This window comes from Leptodactylus fuscus, chromosome 1 (assembly GCF_031893055.1).
Source record: "Leptodactylus fuscus isolate aLepFus1 chromosome 1, aLepFus1.hap2, whole genome shotgun sequence".
Classification (NCBI taxonomy): Eukaryota; Metazoa; Chordata; class Amphibia; order Anura; family Leptodactylidae; genus Leptodactylus; species Leptodactylus fuscus.
Genome location: NC_134265.1, coordinates 144,561,700 through 144,581,789, shown reverse-complemented (window position 1 = coordinate 144,581,789; position 20,090 = coordinate 144,561,700). Strand labels below are relative to the sequence as shown.

Sequence of the window (20,090 nt, the reverse complement as noted above, 5' to 3'; positions counted from 1 at the left end):
CATCATCAAGGTAGATTGACACAGTAATGTTTATACTAAATGCATGCCAAAGGGTAACATCAAGGGTTAAAATGAGTCCGGTTATCACCTTTTGGCTTGTCGCTGATGTGGGAGGCATAACCTGAGCTCCTGGGTCCCAGTGTAATATCTTGTGCCATTCAACATACCGATATCTACTTATGTGGCTGAAGGGTTTTGTGTCCAGAGGCCCACTTGTGACTGTCACCTCTGCACCCCCTATAGTGGGTCCTTAACGCAGAGGACTTCAAACATTCTGTTAGGCAGCTTCCTATGTATTAGGACAACGCAAAGGCCTATTGTGTACTGTGGCCCTACTCACTACACAAAAAAGTCATCTTCTGGACCTTGGCAACCTGTGGAGATGTAGAGGAGCTTCCTCAGGACAAATACTGGGGGGGTCTATAGTGTTTTGAGTTTCCCTGTCCTCAGAGTATAAAGGAATGCTCTGTATGCTAGGTTACGCCAACTAATATGGGGTGTTGTTATGCCTTGCCTACTACAGAACTCTGTATGCTAGGTTACGCCAACTAATATGGGGTGTTGCTGTGCCATGCCTACTACCTTAGACACACCCTGTTATCATGAGAACTCTGTACAATCATAGATCAGGACAATCCCCTAAATCCCTCTATTGTCAAATAGGAAAACTTGGTGCTGTTGATAGTGCTTACCTAAGCAAAAACTTTATTTATATGTTCTGCATTTGACTCATTATTTAAATATGACCGTTGTTCAAGTTATCAATATTTTAGATGGATACCCTGAACTATGAAGATGTATAGGTTAAAGTGTTAAGTAGCAATTCATGTATATCTTTTGTACTTGTTTCTTAAGGATATAACCCTCTATAACCCTGTGACCTTGTCAGCATGGGACTTTGTCATTTGGTCCTGTGTTAGATTATTTAGGCTCACACCCCAGCAGACCAAATTTTTCTTAATATTGCCAGAAGGAATTACAAAAGGAACAATGAAGTATTCTAAGAAAAGATGATCCAGAATTATTATTTTTTTGGGAGCACAAAAATTAAGAAAACAGACATGTCATGAGAAGTGATACAGCCTCTTTATATGTAAATGATCAATTTCAATATAAATTAATTTTCTAGAAATTCTAGGTAGGTGAACAATGTATATCTATATAAGTAAAGTAAACATGGCAGCAAAAAGTAATGTGCTATTTTACTCTTTTGTGACCACCAAAAAGACAGATGCTAAAAACATGTGAATGTCTCCATTGCTTAGTTGTCTATATGTATCAATAAATGTATCCCAACATAGTCAGACAGAATGTGGTTGAGGAGCTTCACTAACAGTAAATCTCTGGCCACAAAGCTCTTTGCTATTTATGGCAGATTATTGAACCACCATTGCAAATGTTTCTGTAGCCTTTGGAGCCTGGTAACTTCTTGTCAGTCCCATTGAGATTAGCATTGAAAAACAGATTTCACAATTGACATGTAATAAATTGCGGGTAAAAGCTGTGGTTTGGCATTACAAAGAACTGAAATAGACATTAACTTTCACCCTGAAACATCCTAGAACTAGAGTAACCTATCGCATTTGCAACTTTGCCATAGCAAAAACTAAGGTTCACGCATATTACTGAATCATGTTCATCGTATATGTTAGGACATTCTACTGACGTGTACTGAAAATGTGCTGGTGGACTTCTATTAGAAGGCTTGTGTCCTTTTGGTATATGCCCATATACAGTGATATAACTTTGTCTTAGTAATTTTACAGAGCACACGTGAAAGGGGTTCTGTACCCCACTGGAATATTGTAGATGTTTTTTCGTATAGGACTCCCACATGATCACTACACCCATCACTGTCCATTTATTTACTGCAGCAGCCATATAGGTAGTCGTACATATCATTGCTACAGCTAAGTAAAGAAAGGCCAGTAGAGAGCACGAGAAAGATACTATGGAGTGGCAATAGTGTTTTTTTTTAAATTATTATTATTATTATTATTATTATTATTATTATTATTATTATTATTATTATTATTATATTAAGCCATCCCTTCTTATAGAAAACGGAGGCAGATAAAAATATTGTATATATATATATATATATATATATATATATATATATATATATATATATATATATATTTAATTATGTCGGCTAGACATTCACACGTAATGCCTCTTCTGTTGTTAGGGAATCAACCCGATCTGCAATTTGCAAACATTTGCAAGTTTATTCTTACATTTATATGTGGATATTCTCTGTCTTCAAGATGAGAAATCAGACCAGTTCAATGTAAATCTTAAACTTAAATCAAGTTAAAATATCCAGATGAGATTTTTGGGGCAAGTAGTCAATATTTGAAGATGAGTGAGTAAATAAGGCCCGTTATGTATTCCTTCTTAGAATAATTCATTTGATAACACCTAACAAACAAACAAACAAATAGAGATGAGCGAACAGTGTTCTATCGAACACATGTTCGATCGGATATCAGGGTGTTCGCCATGTTCGAATCGAATCGAACACCACGTGGTAAAGTGCGCCAAAATTCGATTCCCCTCCCACCTTCCCTGGCGCCTTTTTTGCACCAATAACAGCGCAGGGGAGGTGGGACAGGAACTACGACACTGGGGGCATTGAAAAAAATTGGAAAAAGTCATTGGCTGCCGAAATCAGGTGACCTCCATTTTAGACGAATAGTGGATTTAAAATCCGGGTCATATGAGAATGTGAACTTTGTGACTATGAGACAGGGATAGCTGTACAGGCAGGGATAGCTAGGGATAACCTTTATTTAGGGGGGAATGTTATTAAAAATAACTTTTTGGGGCTCTATCGGGTGTGTAATTGTGATTTTTGTGAGATAAACTTTTTCCCATAGGGATGCATTGGCCAGCGCTGATTGGCCGAATTCCGTACTCTGGCCAATCAGTGCTGGCCAATGCATTCTATTAGCTTGATGAAGCAGAGTGTGCACAAGGGTTCAAGCGCACCCTCGGCTCTGATGTAGCAGAGCCGAGGCTGCACAAGGGTTCAAGCGCACCCTCGGCTCTGATGTAGGAGAGCCGAGGGTGCACTTGAACCCTTGTGCACCCTCAGCTCTGCTACATCAGAGCCGAGGGTGCGCTTGAACCCTTGTGCACACTCTGCTTCATCAAGCTAATAGAATGCATTGGCCAGCGCTGATTGGCCAATGTATTCTATTAGCCTGATGAAGTAGAGCTGAATGTGTGTGCTAAGCACACACATTCAGCTCTACTTCATCGGGCTAATAGAATGCATTGGCCAGCGCTGATTGGCCAGAGTACGGAACTCGACCAATCAGCGCTGGCTCTGCTGGAGGAGGCGGAGTCTAAGATCGCTCCACACCAGTCTCCATTCAGGTCCGACCTTAGACTCCGCCTCCTCCGGCAGAGCCAGCGCTGATTGGCCGAAGGCTGGCCAATGCATTCCTATGCGAATGCAGAGACTTAGCAGTGCTGAGTCAGTTTTGCTCAACTACACATCTGATGCACACTCGGCACTGCTACATCAGATGTAGCAATCTGATGTAGCAGAGCCGAGGGTGCACTAGAACCCCTGTGCAAACTCAGTTCACGCTAATAGAATGCATTGGCCAGCGCTGATTGGCCAATGCATTCTATTAGCCCGATGAAGTAGAGCTGAATGTGTGTGCTAAGCACACACATTCAGCACTGCTTCATCACGCCAATACAATGCATTAGCCAGTGCTGATTGGCCAGAGTACGGAATTCGGCCAATCAGCGCTGGCTCTGCTGGAGGAGGCGGAGTCTAAGGTCGGACCTGAATGGAGACTGGTGTGGAGCGATCTTAGACTCCGCCTCCTCCAGCAGAGCCAGCGCTGATTGGTCGAGTTCCGTACTCTGGCCAATCAGCGCTGGCCAATGCATTCTATTAGCCCGATGAAGTAGAGCTGAATGTGTGTGCTTAGCACACACATTCAGCTCTACTTCATCAGGCTAATAGAATACATTGGCCAATCAGCGCTGGCCAATGCATTCTATTAGCTTGATGAAGCAGAGTGTGCACAAGGGTTCAAGCGCACCCTCGGCTCTGATGTAGCAGAGCCGAGGCTGCACAAGGGTTCAAGTGCACCCTCGGCTCTCCTACATCAGAGCCGAGGGTGCGCTTGAACCCTTGTGCAGCCTCGGCTCTGCTACATCAGAGCCGAGGGTGCGCTTGAACCCTTGTGCACACTCTGCTTCATCAAGCTAATAGAATGCATTGGCCAGCACTGATTGGCCAGAGTACGGAATTCGGCCAATCAGCGCTGGCCAATGCATTCTATTAGCCCGATGAAGTAGAGCTGAATGTGTGTGCTTAGCACACACATTCAGCTCTACTTCATCAGGCTAATAGAATACATTGGCCAATCAGCGCTGGCCAATGCATTCTATTAGCTTGATGAAGCAGAGTGTGCACAAGGGTTCAAGCGCACCCTCGGCTCTGATGTAGCAGAGCCGAGGCTGCACAAGGGTTCAAGTGCACCCTCGGCTCTCCTACATCAGAGCCGAGGGTGCGCTTGAACCCTTGTGCAGCCTCGGCTCTGCTACATCAGAGCCGAGGGTGCGCTTGAACCCTTGTGCACACTCTGCTTCATCAAGCTAATAGAATGCATTGGCCAGCACTGATTGGCCAGAGTACGGAATTCGGCCAATCAGCGCTGGCCAATGCATTCTATTAGCCCGATGAAGTAGAGCTGAATGTGTGTGCTAAGCACACACATTCAGCACTGCTTCATCACGCCAATACAATGCATTAGCCAGTGCTGATTGGCCAGAGTACGGAATTCGGCCAATCAGCGCTGGCTCTGCTGGAGGAGGCGGAGTCTAAGATCGCTCCACACCAGTCTCCATTCAGGTCCGACCTTAGACTCCGCCTCCTCCAGCAGAGCCAGCGCTGATTGGCCGAATTCCGTACTCTGGCCAATCAGCACTGGCTAATGCATTGTATTGGCTTGATGAAGCAGTGCTGAATGTGTGTGCTTAGCACACACATTCAGCTCTACTTCATCGGGCTAATAGAATGCATTGGCCAGCGCTGATTGGCCGAATTCCGTACTCTGGCCAATCAGCACTGGCTAATGCATTGTATTGGCTTGATGAAGCAGTGCTGAATGTGTGTGCTTAGCACACACATTCAGCTCTACTTCATCGGGCTAATAGAATGCATTGGCCAATCAGCGCTGGCCAATGCATTCTATTAGCGTGAACTGAGTTTGCACAGGGGTTCTAGTGCACCCTCGGCTCTGCTACATCAGATTGCTACATCTGATGTAGCAGTGCCGAGTGTGCATCAGATGTGTAGTTGAGCAAAACTGACTCAGCACTGCTAAGTCTGCATTCGCATAGGAATGCATTGGCCAGCCTTCGGCCAATCAGCGCTGGCTCTGCCGGAGGAGGCGGAGTCTAAGGTCGGACCTGAATGGAGACTGGTGTGGAGCTATCTTAGACTCCGCCTCCTCCAGCAGAGCCAGCGCTGATTGGTCGAGTTCCGTACTCTGGCCAATCAGCACTGGCCAATGCATTTCTATGGGGAAAAGTTAGCTTGCGAAAATTGCAAACTGACAGGGATTTCCATGAAATAAAGTGACTTTTATGCCCCCAGACATGCTTCCCCTGCTGTCCCAGTGTCATTCCAGGGTGTTGGTATCATTTCCTGGGGTGTCATAGTGGACTTGGTGACCCTCCAGACACGAATTTGGGTTTCCCCCTTAATGAGTTTATGTTCCCCATAGACTATAATGGGGTTCGAAACCCATTCGAACACTCGAACAGTGAGCGGCTGTTCGAATCGAATTTCGAACCTCGAACATTTTAGTGTTCGCTCATCTCTACAAACAAACAAACAATCTTTTCACTAGAGTGCCCTCATGTGGATACTTCATGTCTGTCTACAATTCTAAAAATGAACCAGGTATTAAAACCTCTGTGAATCTAAATTCTGGCCGATGTACTTTCTATAGACATTTATAGCCAAGTTATGCTATATGGTATAACATTACGTAAGAAGGTATAATGTTATTGAAGGTAGCCATGCATCAGAATTCTGTATGTGCTCTATGGATATCAGGCCTAATGTTTCTTGCATCTACTATTACAGTATGGTTTCTATGTTTTGTAATTTGTAGAATATAATATTAACATCTAAGAAAATCTCATATGCTTGTTATTAGTCAGATTATATAGTCACGTGACAGCCACTTTCCCCTTCAGGGGAAGTAACACTGCATTTGTAGATACAATATCAGGTCCCTTCATAGAATGAATAATTTTGAATATACCACCCCAAAATGTATTCCCTTGAATGCTGCACGTCATCTTGGATTTTCAAAAGCTATATAAAATAACTATGCCTTACAATGCAACTAAAATCCTTAGTGAAATCCATAATAATGTATATCTTTATCAATATTAGTGTCATATATATCACCCCCTATTTGTTACTTTGTAATGCCATGTAAAATTCAGGAGTTATTATAGTATCTGACTCGCCTCCAAGGAAGCAAGATATGTGTTGTTGCTGCAGATGAAGGTTGAAGTGGTAACCAATGATTTGGAAGATGTCAAAATGGACTCAATACCCCTCCCCCCATCATATTTGTGTTAATCCATAACCAGACAGAACTCTAAATGTTGAGCGAGAAAGCCGCATGTCATGATCTCACAATCAATTAATGTAATACCCTTGTGGCCATTGCTCATTTTTATAGTAAAGGGCAGTTAGTCATGTTCACTTGGGATACCTATATAACCCTGTCCTTCAGTGAGGAAACTGACATAACTTCATTAGCAATGCTACTATGTAAAAAGTACAGGATTGTCGTGAGCAGATAGAGTATGTTTGATGGCTATGTATGTGAAATCTAAGGTTCAGTACTAAGTGAAATAACTTGTCATGGCTGCCCACAACAAGCACCATGTGATAAACTAAAATGTTTTGTCTCTGCTTGCTAGTGGCCTTAATATTCTAAGTACATCACTATATATGTCTGGAGAAGTAAAAAGTTGTCTCAAGGGAGTAACTATAGTAAGTGCAAAGAGAGCAATGGTACCTGGGCCCTGGTGACTGAAGGGGCCCAGAAGCTTCTCTGCTACTTAAGAGGATAATGGTGCTCTTGGTGACATATTCTAGTTTGGGGGACCCTATTGCACAAAGTTTTAATTGGGGCCCGGTTTTAGTTGGTTGTATTTATACCTGTTTATTATATTTCCTCTATGGCAAATGGATCTATGCTATTAACAAAGGTTTTTTTTTGCCTTTCTCTAGATCAACTTGGGTTTCTGAGCATAAAATGGCTGAATTTGGTTCCCCTGCTATGCAATTTGGTTGATTTGCTGATTGCCACAAATTTATAGAGTCAGCAGCCCAAGGGTAGACTACTGGTGTAGAAAAGTTTAAAGGGGATTTCCAAGACTTTTAAAGGGATTCTATCATTAAAATGCTATTTTTTCTGGATAACACGTAGGAATAGCCTTTAGATGTCTTCTCTGCGCCGCCTCCATCTTCATTTGGAACAGCCTCTCTCACTGGGTTCAAACTTCTATGCATTCTCAGTCGGTTCTGCCATTGGGCCTCAGGCAGAGCTGACTGCACATGCCCAAGGCCATTTTTTTGTGGCTACTTACACGAGCGTACTGCGTATGCGCAGTACGCTCCTGTAGTTCGGCGGAGTACAGTGTCTAGGAGTACGGAGTGTAAGCGGCCACAAAAAAAATGGCCGCAGGCATAGGGGTCACACGGTGGCTCAGTGGTTAGTACTGTAGCCTTGCAGCGCTGGAGTCCTGGTGTTAAAATCCCGCCAAGGGCAGAAAACCATCTGCAAGGAGTTTGTATGTTCTCCCCGTGATTACATGGATTTCCATCCCATATTCCAAAGACATACGGATAGGGGAAAATGTACATTGTGAGCTCTATGTGGGGCTCACAATCTAAATAAATAATAAAAAAAAAAAACGGCCGCGGGCATGTGCAGTTGGCTCCTCCCGAGGCCCGATGGCAGAGCCAACTGCGCATGCGTAGTAGTTTGAACCCAGTGGTGGACGAAGACGCGGAGACAGGCCGTTCCAGACGAAGATGGAGGCGGTGCTGGAGATTTCTCTCGCAGCATTGGGGACTCTCCCAGTGCTGTTTGAGCGCCCCCAGTGCTTCGAGAGAACTTATTTGCATACCGAAGAAAACTGGGATTCCTACTGAACGGCGGCGCAGAGAAGACATCTAAATGTAGGAAACGAATAGCCTTTCTTAAGGCTATTCCTACATGTTAGTGAGAAAAAAATAGCATTTTAATGATAGAATCCCTTTAAATTGCTGATTCATCTTTAAGATCAATCAGCAATTTGTGGGGGTCTAACACCTGTAATCCCTTTGGGTCAACTGGATGATGCAACACCAGTGCTCCATGAGTGTGGCTTCCACTTCACAGGCCGTGTGACATTCACATGGCCAGATTGTAGCTCAGTCCCATTCAAGTGAGTGGGCTGAGCTGAGATATCCAGCACAGCTGCTATACAAATATATGGTGCTGTGCTTAGTAAGTACAACATTCACCCATACATTAAGTGTCTTCAGAGAGCTGCACAGCTTGAGGCCCAGGTTGTTGGATTCCTGCAACTTTGTTTCAATTGTGTATTTAGAGGGGTTTTCTAGGCAAACAGTAAACCCACTGGTGGCTAAGGAAATCCTATCCTATCCTATCCTATCCTACTATTCCTTCCTACTAATATTATAAATGTGAAAGTTTGTATGTTTGTGTGTTTGGATGTTTGTGTGTCAATCACGCAAAACGGCTGAACGGATTTGGCTGAAATTACGCACATAGATAGATAGGAACCCCGATTAACATATAGGCTACTTTTTATCCCAGTAAATGATGTCACTACATGACTGTTAAGCATGAATTTACACACACACTACGTTTCAGGACCTTTCATGACATCACAGGCCCTTCAGCCAACCCATAGGATCACACTATGTGGTGGGCGGAGCTACATGTTAATTTGGGGGCGGAGCTAAACAGGAGGTAGTCGGACAGTGTGAAAGCATACACTGTATGTACTCTATATACCACTATATACTACTGTATACACTATGTACTCTATATACCACTATATACTACTGTATGTACTCTATGTACCACTATATACTACTGTACACACTGTATGTACTCTATATACCACTATATACTACTGTATGTACGCTATATACCACTATATATTGCTGTATACACTGTATGTACTCTATATACCACTATATACTACTGTATACACTGTATGTACTCTATATTCCACTATATACTACTGTATACACTCTATGTACTCTATATACCACTATATACTACTGTATACACTATGTACTCTATATACCACTATATACTACTGTATGTACTCTATATACCACTATATACTACTGTACACACTGTATGTACTCTATATACCACTATATACTACTGTACGTACGCTATATACCACTATATATTGCTGTATACACTGTATGTACTCTATATACCACTATATACTACTGTATACACTGTATGTACTCTATGTTCCACTATATACTACTGTATACACTCTATGTACTCTATATACCACTATATACTACTGTATACACTATGTACTCTATATACCACTATATACTACTGTATACACTGTTAACTCAGACGCTGCTTGGACACTCACACAACACAACCCCTCTGATCTAAATTGCCCGATGTAGCCGAGCTGAGGCAGCGCGGTACCACAGCTTGCTCTGCTCTCCATACGGATGTGCATACAGCTGGGGCTGCTGCGCATATGCACAGATGTAGCAGAGCCGACACGCGGACGCAGGTGGATCACCGCCAACCACATTTGGCTAATTATAAGCGGCTCATCGCCAACAACCCACAGACGAAGTCGCAGGCAGAAGCTAGTGTAAAATAAAGTTATACTGACTTAGCAGTGGCATCGAGGTTATCGACAGTATCTATAAATGTGTCCCAGTGTGTCTAAACTTAGTTGCCATTTAGCCATCCAGTGAATGTACTGCCATCAGTTCCCATTGGGTGAATGACAATATACGCAATGCTAGTGCTTGTAATACATATTCCTTGTTATTTATTCATTCATTTTGTGGTCAAGCAATTCCCCCCTGTGCTCCTCTGAGCTATTTGTCTGCTTTAAGGATATCATAATGGTTCTGAGAACCACAAAATCAAGATTGTAATGAAGCTGTAATTGTTGAGGTAGGTGCTGGCCATTCTTTAAGGGGCTTTTATTTTTATCTGGACTATTAAAGATGTGGTTCTATCTGTTGCATGGGAATATTATGGTGTGGGTTTTTTGTAAGTTGTCTGTCACAGTAATGTATTGAAGTCAGTTAAGCTTTATTGAGCAGATGATGGAGACATAACAGGAAGCAGTATCAATAAATAAGCCATGATGGATAGGCAAGGTGATGTGTATTGAGTGTCTTAGGCTTTTAGGCGCATTAACTGACTTTCAATGTCTTCCTACTGTCATTTCAATTGGTTTAAGTTGCAATATTTTTTCATTTTTTTCAGCTATGTGGTGAATCACAAGAAATATAATTAATTGTATTGTGAGGCTTACCACATTATCTATTATCTTTGTTGGTGATTCGGGTCTATATTTGTCTATAAACAAAGCTTAATATAAAAAAGCCTTATGTGTGCTAGGATGTATTGGTTCCCAGATTTTGACCTTGGGCTTTATGGAGACGGCCGAAGAGGCCCAACTGCCCCTCTGCTACTTACGAGTATACTGACAAATTGACATATTGCTTTTGTCAATAAGCATATAGTTTGGGGTGCTCTACTACACAAAGTTTTAAATGGGGCCCGGTTTTAGTTGGTTGTACATATACCCATTTTATTATGTTTCCTTTATGACAACTATGCCATTCACAAAGTGTTTTTGCCTTCCTCTGGATCAACTTGGGTTTCTAAGTAGAGAACAGCTTAACAGCCTATACAGTACTATTTGGTTGATTCTCACAACTTTATTGGTTCAGTAGCCCAAGGATAGACTACAGGTGTAGGAAACTTTAGTGGTGTTTCATAAATTAATCATTTGAAGATTTGTGGGGTTCTGACACCTGGAACCCCCTTAGGTCAGCTGCATGATGCAACAGTAGTGATATCCAGCATAGCCGCAATACAAATGTATAGCACTGTGCTTAGTAAGTTCTGAAGAGGCCACAGCATTCACCCATACACTAAAGTCTCTTCAGAGAGCTGCACAGCTTGGGGTCCAGGTTGTCAGATACCTGCAACTTTGTTTCAATTGTGTATTAAAAGGCGTTCTCCAGGCCAACTGTAAACCCACTGGTAGCTAAGGAGGTGTAAAATAAATTTATACTAACTCAGCAGTGACATCAAGGATAGTGATTGGTCACAGTGATCATGAGAGTCGCTTCTACCCAACTGGAAACTAGAGACACAATGGGTGGAAGTGGTGAGGGACGCCAAGGTGATATGTATTGAATGTCTTGGGCTTTTATGACTTTCATGGTCTTCCTACTGTCGTTTCAAATGTAGTCAGCAGTGACTGTGATATGTACATTGGCCCTTATTATTATATAGGTCAAATAGACTGCTACATGAATTCATGTAAGAGGACAAAATAACAGTTCTGTGCCCTTGAAAGTCTGTAAAATTTCATTAAACTGCCATTAATGTACTTTTATACATTAGAAAATAATCTGGATTATTGTTTCACAATAAATACCGTATATACTCGAGTATAAGCCGAATTTTTCAGCACAGTTTTTGTGCTGAAAAAGCCCCCCTCGGCTTATACTCAAGTCAAGAAAACAAATTTTTTTTTTTCTTTTTGAGAGGGGGGGTCTATGACCAGCCGCAATAATAATGTATAGAATCTCCCATAAAATAGTGAAAAAAAAAGAAGCTTTAAAAAAATATAATAAAAAAATAAAGTTAATAAAAGTTCTAAATCACTCCTTTCCCTAGAATACATATAAAAGTAGAAAATTACTATGAAACACATACACATTAGGTATCCCTGTGTCTTAAAGTGCCCAGTCTACTGAATATAGGGGATCTGCAGTGCTCCTGTTCCATCGGGAAGGGGTTTATAGGAGCACTGCAGATACTCTATATTCAGCCAGGCTGAATTCCAAGTGGGGAAAAAAAAAACAGTCCTCAAGCTCAGGGAAGGAGCAGACGGACAACCAAAACACCCCCTCCCCTTCGCCAGCACCAGCAACTACTGCACCCAAAAAACTCTGACCATTTTAATTTTTGAAATTTTCCAGTAGCAGCTGCATTCCCCCCCCCCCCTCGGCTTATACTTGAGTCAATAAGTTTTCCCAGTTTTTTTGTGGTAAAATTAGGGGCCTCGGATTATATTTGGGTCGGCTTATATTCGAGTATATACGGTATATACACAGTTGATTTATAAGGATTATAGACCTTCAAAATGTGGACAAATTATCTGAAATAAAATATACTATTAACACTACCGGCCATTCACAATTGGTTACTTGCCTTTGCTTGTAGTTACTTGCCTGTCCAATTTCATAGTAGTTATTTATAGGTTATATAGCACAAACATATTCTTTAATACTGTACAAACATGTATTACTATTCACATCATTCCATGTTTGGAAAACTCATGCAGGTCTTCCTCATGGTTAATGTGAAAAAGACATCATACTGGAAAAAGTTTGGAACGATGTGGTGGTGTGTTTCTTTGGACACAAAGAGGTTAAAAGTGCATAAAACAAAGTGTGCCCTTATGGAGTCAGCTCTGGTCTCAAGCTACGAAAATAAATAAAATGTTGCTTTTGTCAGTTAGTAATTGCACAATGGAGCCAGCCTTATAATAATTTACAGTTTATACAGAATACGTCAGACTCAGGAAGGTCTACAGCTCATAAGAGTATCAGATGTCCAGCCTGTGTTTGCTTTCTCCTCAGCCCCCATATTGTCTATGACAAAAGTTAGAGCTTGAACTAATGCATTGTTAAGTGATAGCCTTCATGTGGCTATAATCTGATGTATATTTGTAAAGTTCCTAAGCTTACAGCTCATAGAACATTTTATTAGAGGGATTTTTCTTTACAATTCAGGACGACACATAAAATAATTAGAAAAAGGGATTTTTTTTTACTTTTGAATAACTATTATTAATCCATACCTGATAGTTGTAATATACTGTATGTAACTTGTCACTCTTTAGACTGGTCAGGTATTAGAATAATACCAGTTGGATGTTGAAGCCGCTGCTACTACTGGAGGGTCTGTGTCAGTGGTATTAACTGCTTCTCTGAAGGATACAGTCTTCAACCAGCGATCCATTGCTGAACAAGCAAATAACATGTGGCGAATAACTGCAAATACTGCGCGAACTACACTGACACAGCAAGGATCGAGTGACCGCACAACACGAGTGTGAAAGATGACTAAAGCACTTCCGTCCGTAGGTACAGTTTGTTTGGCGAATATATGAGACCGGCGTATTAAGCCGGAAAGGGCGGTCTGAGACCAGTTTGGGAATGCTGTCCAACCGTTAAGCGTTAATCAGCCGACCTTGTATATTCACCAAACAGACCGTAGTACCACGCCGGTAGAATATTAGGAGTACATGTGAACCAGTATTTTAATTTTGAAACCCTTCACATTTATCTATTTTTTATTGTTAACCATTTATTATTGCCATATCGCGGAGCACTTGTAGATGGTCTACCCAGTCCGTGGGCTTCCTAAGATAACATTTTTTTTTAGGCAAATTATGTTTCCGTTTGGGGGTCCGTGAATGCAGATGTGAACCTAGTTTAGCAGTTTTATTCTGTTATCAAAACAATGTTATTGTTTGTATAATAGAACATTGTACAATTTTCCAGTATATCAATTCCTCACGGGTTTCTGGATCTTTGCTTGCTGTCATTCATTCTGCTTAATCCCAGTCCAAAATCGGTCCATGGTCATGTGATATACAGTCCATGGTCATGTGATGAGCACACAGGTGCACAGCTCGTTGCAGTCACAGCACAGTAATCAGACATCTGCCTGTGTATTCATCACATGACCATGGACTGATTTTTTATCCACTAGGAGTAAGAAGAATAAATGACAGCAAGCAGAGATCTAGATAATCATGAAGAATTGATACAGAAAGTATGTTGTAAAATTGTACAAATATTTATTATACAAGCAATAACATTTGTTTCAATATCGGTCTGAAAGTGGACAACCCCTTCAAGAATTTTCCTATTCATTCTACAAGCCTTATAGTAAGAGGTAATAGTTTGACAACTTGTACAGGCATAGTCCTGCTTCCACATGAGCGCAGTTTTACATAGATGCAATGTAGGTTTTGTTTCACTGTACACGCAGGACTCTGATGGTATTAAATATGGTGATATTAAAATAAACATTGATAATAATACTATATATATTAGAAAACAGATGGAACAAAAAAGGTCTATCGATATTTGATTCTGAAGTACGTTGCTTCTGTAGTACGTGGTAGAATCTTCCATGCATCTTGTGAAATATTGCACCATGCATAACTGGAGCAACTATCAGCAAATAATAATAAAATGATTATATATGATGATGATCTCAAGGACATTCCCTAAAAGGAAGGACATTAGTATACAAAAATCAATTACTGGTGTCATCCCTTTTTAAATCACTTTTCTGTATTTACGAATGTGTGTGATTATAGTATAGCTATCTTTTTTGTCTTTAGGTTGGAGGACATACTATGCTACCTATTCGTTGGATGCCTCCTGAGAGTATCATGTATAGAAAATTCACAACAGAAAGCGACGTCTGGAGTCTAGGAGTGGTGCTATGGGAAATTTTCACATATGGAAAGCAACCATGGTACCAGTTATCAAATAATGAGGTTTGTATATATTTTATGAATCCTTAAAGTTATGATCACAGGGCAGCAATTGTACCATACGTGTATGGATTTTGATTACTATTTGACTGCGGATTTCCTCACCAAGGGTAAAAATCTGCAGCATGCTCTAAAATTTGGGGAGTTTTGAAAATAAGAGAAAATCCATCTGCTGTGTGCATGCTCTTAGTAAATCTTACTACAATATGTATATGCTTTTCTCTAGTATCAACTGTGTAGAAAATGTTGAATAAATTAGATCATACCCAATAATATATACATATAAAATATGCTAAGTTATGCTTTCTATGCACACTGCGCCATTTTTAGTCCCATATCTAAATATCAAATACTGATTGACGTATGGTTTTCTGTTAACGTTCTATTTTTACCTTTTCTACTTACAGTAGTACACCATAAATTTTAGTTAGTATGCCATAACCAGAACAGAAAATAAATATCTCCCACTAAAAATGGTATTATTGACTAAATCAGTATATAAAAAAAGTTTGTTGCATTATTCCAATGTCTGCAAACCGATGAGAACAGTAATTTTCAATCTTCTTATTCTTCCATCTTGTAGGTGATTGAGTGTATAACTCAAGGCCGAGTCTTGCAACGACCTCGCACTTGTCCGAAGGAAGTCTATGATCTAATGTTAGGCTGCTGGCAGAGGGAGCCTCACATGAGGCTGAACATCAAAGAAATCCACAGCCTCCTTCAGAACTTGTCCAAGGCATCCCCGGTTTACCTTGACATTCTCGGCTAGACGTTGAAGGTGTTACCTGTATGGGCTTGATGAATGAATGTGGTGAACAGCCGCTGAACTCCATGAAATGTGTTATAACCTCTGACAGTATTATTAACAAAGATGCTGAGAAGCTATCAAAGGGCAAGCAACACAAACTTCTCCATCTGTACAATACACAATATAATTAACAATACATTAACAAGTTGTATCTTTTTATCCTGAGCCTATCTCTTCTTTTACTTCTTTCTTTCCTCTTGCGTCTATGTTTGGTTGTCTCACTGTCTTTCCTACTCCGTGCTTATGCCTTTCTGTAAGTCAGCATACATAGACAAAGGCCTTAAAAGCGTATCTGTTAATCAGCAGGCTCGCATGTCTGTCCACCACATCTAACAATGCCTTCTTGTATTCCTGCCTTTGATGTGGATGAAAAAAGGGAAAATATTGTATGACACAAACTAAATGACTTCTGCTGTACATACATGTAGACTTTCTATTAACTGTTGCTCACCTCTACGTTTCTGGCTATGTGCACTAATGACAGACAATTTCTGGATATCAGGATGGAGAGTTTGCAGAAACCAGTTTGTGGTAGTAAGGAGACGTGTCAATGGGAAGACGTTTAACCATCAACCCAAAAAAAGCTGAAGGAACACAATCAATGCATACTATTCTGAAGAGAATAATTCCACCCTGCTTTGTATGTGGCTAGTCCTTTATCACCATATATCCCATAATAGAAAAAAAAAACAAAAAACATGTCGCTTGCTTGCTTCTAGCAAGCTGCCATACCTGTCTTCATCATTTTCTTTTCTAAGTGCAGTAAACCATTGTCAGAGGCTGAATCATCCATTTTAACAGACTGAAATCATCACAATGTGATGCTGAATTTATCCGATACAATGTCCAACAGACAATCTCTGTCATTGACCAGTTTACAAAGCCGTTCTATACAAGTCAAACAAAGAATACACATGACGAGTGGAGGCCAAGAGCTCAGAAAGGCTTGGGTTGTTTTGTATGGAGATGGACAGATGTGATATGGGAAGCTTAACTCATGTATGTTATTGTGGAGGAATAATAGCCTCAGATGAGGGCTGCTGCTTGTATTCTGTTCTGGTAACAGAGTCAGTAGGCAATGTCACAACCAAAAGATGTTGATGGTGCACATTCAATGGTTGGTGGCTAGCTTTGTTTTTCTTTTTTATTAATAGTTTCTCATCCGTGGGCTCCGGATTAAGGTTTATATTTCTCTCTATTACATTGTAAAAAGAAAAAAAAATGTGGCAGCCTTTCTACAAATGTATGTGATGTTAAACTCGGAGGCAGCGCATGCTTATATATGTTACCGGCATGATGTGTCCAATGCAAAGATATTGAAAGTTGTTCCCCAATACACATACAGTACAGAGGGATCACCCCTGTATCACAGTCACATTTACCATAATGTAGAGAATTATCTTTCGAGAGAACAGATGAGGCCCTATTGTAACGCCATGCATTCCTCTCTGTGGGGGTTAGTTTTTGAAGAATGTAGTAGCACAGTAATGGAATCTACCATTTGTATAGGTAAATGTAAATAAATGCAGTATGTTGACTTAAAACTGGTAATTGTAAAATATATTTGAGAGTTAAGATAAAAAGTATATGAGTATTAGCCTCGGTAATTGAGGCATTAGTAAATAAATTAATCTCATCTCTTGGGGTCTACTAATGATTGTAACACATCTCTATCAAGGTTTTAAAGCAAATTATCAAAGTGAAACAATGATACTTGTACAGATGTGATTTGTGCTATTGCTTTGGTACATTGTTTGAACTTCTACTCTTGATTTACTATGTATACTTTTTCACACCCGTTTGCAGTAAAAAAGACAAAAGTGTGTGCCTATTTGCTTAGTTGAGATGGAACAGGCAATTGTAATGAAAACAGAAAAAAAATCTGGAGGGTACGTGAATGTTCAACATTCTCAAGCACTTGCCTATAAAACAGTTCTACTGCTACTGTTCCATTTACTCTACACATACAGTAACGCTCACCTTAGACACTGAGATGTACAGGATACATACATTGGGATTATAAAAATAAATCTCTGCCTTTTAATGCTAAACATCATTTTGCCTGAATTTTCATGAGAAACGGTGATTGCTTATTTTCAAGGTGTGATGAACAGATATATTGATATCACTGATGAACGGTAACACTTTGGATGTAATATGTATGGAGCTGCAAACATAAAAAAAAATCTTAAACAATTTTTGAAACTGCGCAAAAAAATCAAACAAGGAAATTGTATGTATGTGAATGAAAAATAATCATCCATAAAAATCATTATGCTTTTATTTTTCTAGTATATGCCACAATGTGATCCCTGCAGGCAACCCTGTATGCAGCTACAGTCCAGGTTGGAACTGATACAGCTCCCTCTTCCCTTTCCCCAGTGGGAATTCCCAGCACAATCTAAGACGCCAGCCAGTTAGCTGCATGTAAATACTGTCATTATTTGCCTAAGATGAGCATTCTAGGAATTTATAAAAAGAAATATACTTCTCTAAGATTTTGTGTTAAGAACATGGACCACTTGGCAGAATACTATTGAGCAGAAGGAACTAAGCAGAATGATGTACAACTTTGTGTGAAGACACTTGGGCAGATTTATGAAGACTGGTGTAACTAATGGCAGTCTTCATGGCCCTGGAGTTGGTGAGGCTTCATTCTTAATATATGACAAGTGCATGCCTCCTCATAAATGAGACATACCCTCTGCCGGGCTGTGCACCTTGGGGGAAATGTATGCCAGCCAACACTCAGCAATCAAGAACAGACATGGATGCAAACCAGCCATTAAAAACAATTCGATTCACCTATTTTTCATGTGAATAAGAATCATGATGCCGTTAGATTGAATAACACTTACCCGGTGGCAGGTTCTCACATTTTTGGGATCTTCTACCTTTGGCACAATACCAGTGTATACAAAAAGAAAGAGCACCCACCTACTGCTTCAAACCATTTGTTTTGAGGTGCCTGGGTTCCTTGAGTCTACAAATGCTGTAGAGAGGAAAAAAAGGCAAGATACAATGGATTTGAAGCTGAAGTGAGCACATTTCAAAATTGTATCACACCTTTTATCAGGTCATAGTGAAACATTTTAATTCCTTGACAATATGGTTCCCATTGTTTCCTGCCTTGATTTTATTTGTTTTAAATTTGTAATTTATCAGTTTTCAGTTTAGAAATACTTCAAATTATTCTAAATTTTCTTCCTAAAATTCAAAGTCATATTAACCAAATTAATCTTGTGGATGGTGCTACAGAGAAGGTACAAATGCTTGTAAGTGCAGGAGTAGATAACGTCCATTTACTGTAAGAGACGCAGCAGTTTCCTTTCATCTGACTACATGACTACAAATGATTTATTCTTTAAATTCTTTAATAACATAAAATTGAGATAATATATTAAGGTCTCTTTAGTTTTTTAATGTAATGGTCAGTTTAAAGGGGTATTCCCATCTCCAGGTTCCTATATATTCTGGTAGCTTATGTAAATTGAACACTTTTCCTAAATATATTTTGTTAGAAATGCTGCTTTGTTTGCCTGATATGTGAACTTATTCCTCCATTGTTTACACAGCATTGCCATAACCACGGACCTGTGAGATAGGACAAGTGATCTCACTCACTGCTGTGCTGGCAGGATAATCAGTTCAGCTAATTGCAGTTTGCTGATAAATCCGAGTCTGTTATCTTTCTATGTAAACACACAGATAACACTGGGTCTGTTCTTTACAATCATGTGCATATTATCGGATCTGCATAAGTATTGTGACACTTCATAGTGTTCTGTTCAGAAAGAGTGTGTGGGGGTATCAGGAAATACAGGAAGTGAGAAGAAGAGATAACAGGCCAATTGCTGAAACAGTGAGATAGGAAAACCCCTTTAACTTCCCATTTCAGTTTAATTCTTATTTCAGGTGATGTTTCAGAATGAACTATAGCGTGTATATGAAAAATAAGACTACTATTGATTAGCTATTGTATCTCAGACTAATCAGGGAGCAAACCCACAGAAGAAAATTCTACCTCGGTTTTCCACTGCAGATTACACAGGGCCAGAATTTGTAATGGAATCTGAAACAGAAGACCGGCTGAAATATCTTTCCAGATTTTTGCTGTCTTTCTCACTACAAGCTGGCCACTTTTTATAAAAGTGTCAAAGACAGCATAAGGGAGCCTTCACACGGAGTAACGCTGCGCTTATTCTGATCGGAAAAACACGTTCAGAATGAGCGCGTATAAAGCAGCTCCCATTGACTTGAAATCAATGGGAGTCTTTTTTCCCTATTGCTTTCAATGTGATATACGCATAATACATTGAAAGCAATAGGGAAAAAAGCCTCCCATTGATTTCAATGGGGAGCACACGTATGCCAGCTCCAATTCACGTCA

At 40.2% G+C, this 20,090-nt stretch overlaps 1 protein-coding gene across 3 annotated transcripts in view; it reads left to right on the top strand.

Annotated features, from left to right (window-relative positions):
- The window catches only part of NTRK2 (neurotrophic receptor tyrosine kinase 2), a 202,494-nt gene extending 184,678 nt beyond the window's left edge, over nt 1-17,816 (top strand). For all 3 annotated transcript variants that reach the window (XM_075278019.1, XM_075278024.1, XM_075278014.1), the window contains 2 exons: nt 14,737-14,895; nt 15,476-17,816. In XM_075278019.1, the coding sequence (XP_075134120.1) occupies nt 14,737-14,895; nt 15,476-15,661 (345 nt within the window). In that variant the 3' untranslated portion in view covers nt 15,662-17,816. The remainder of the gene's footprint in view (nt 1-14,736; nt 14,896-15,475) is intronic.
- The last annotated feature ends 2,274 nt before the right edge of the window (nt 17,817-20,090 follow it).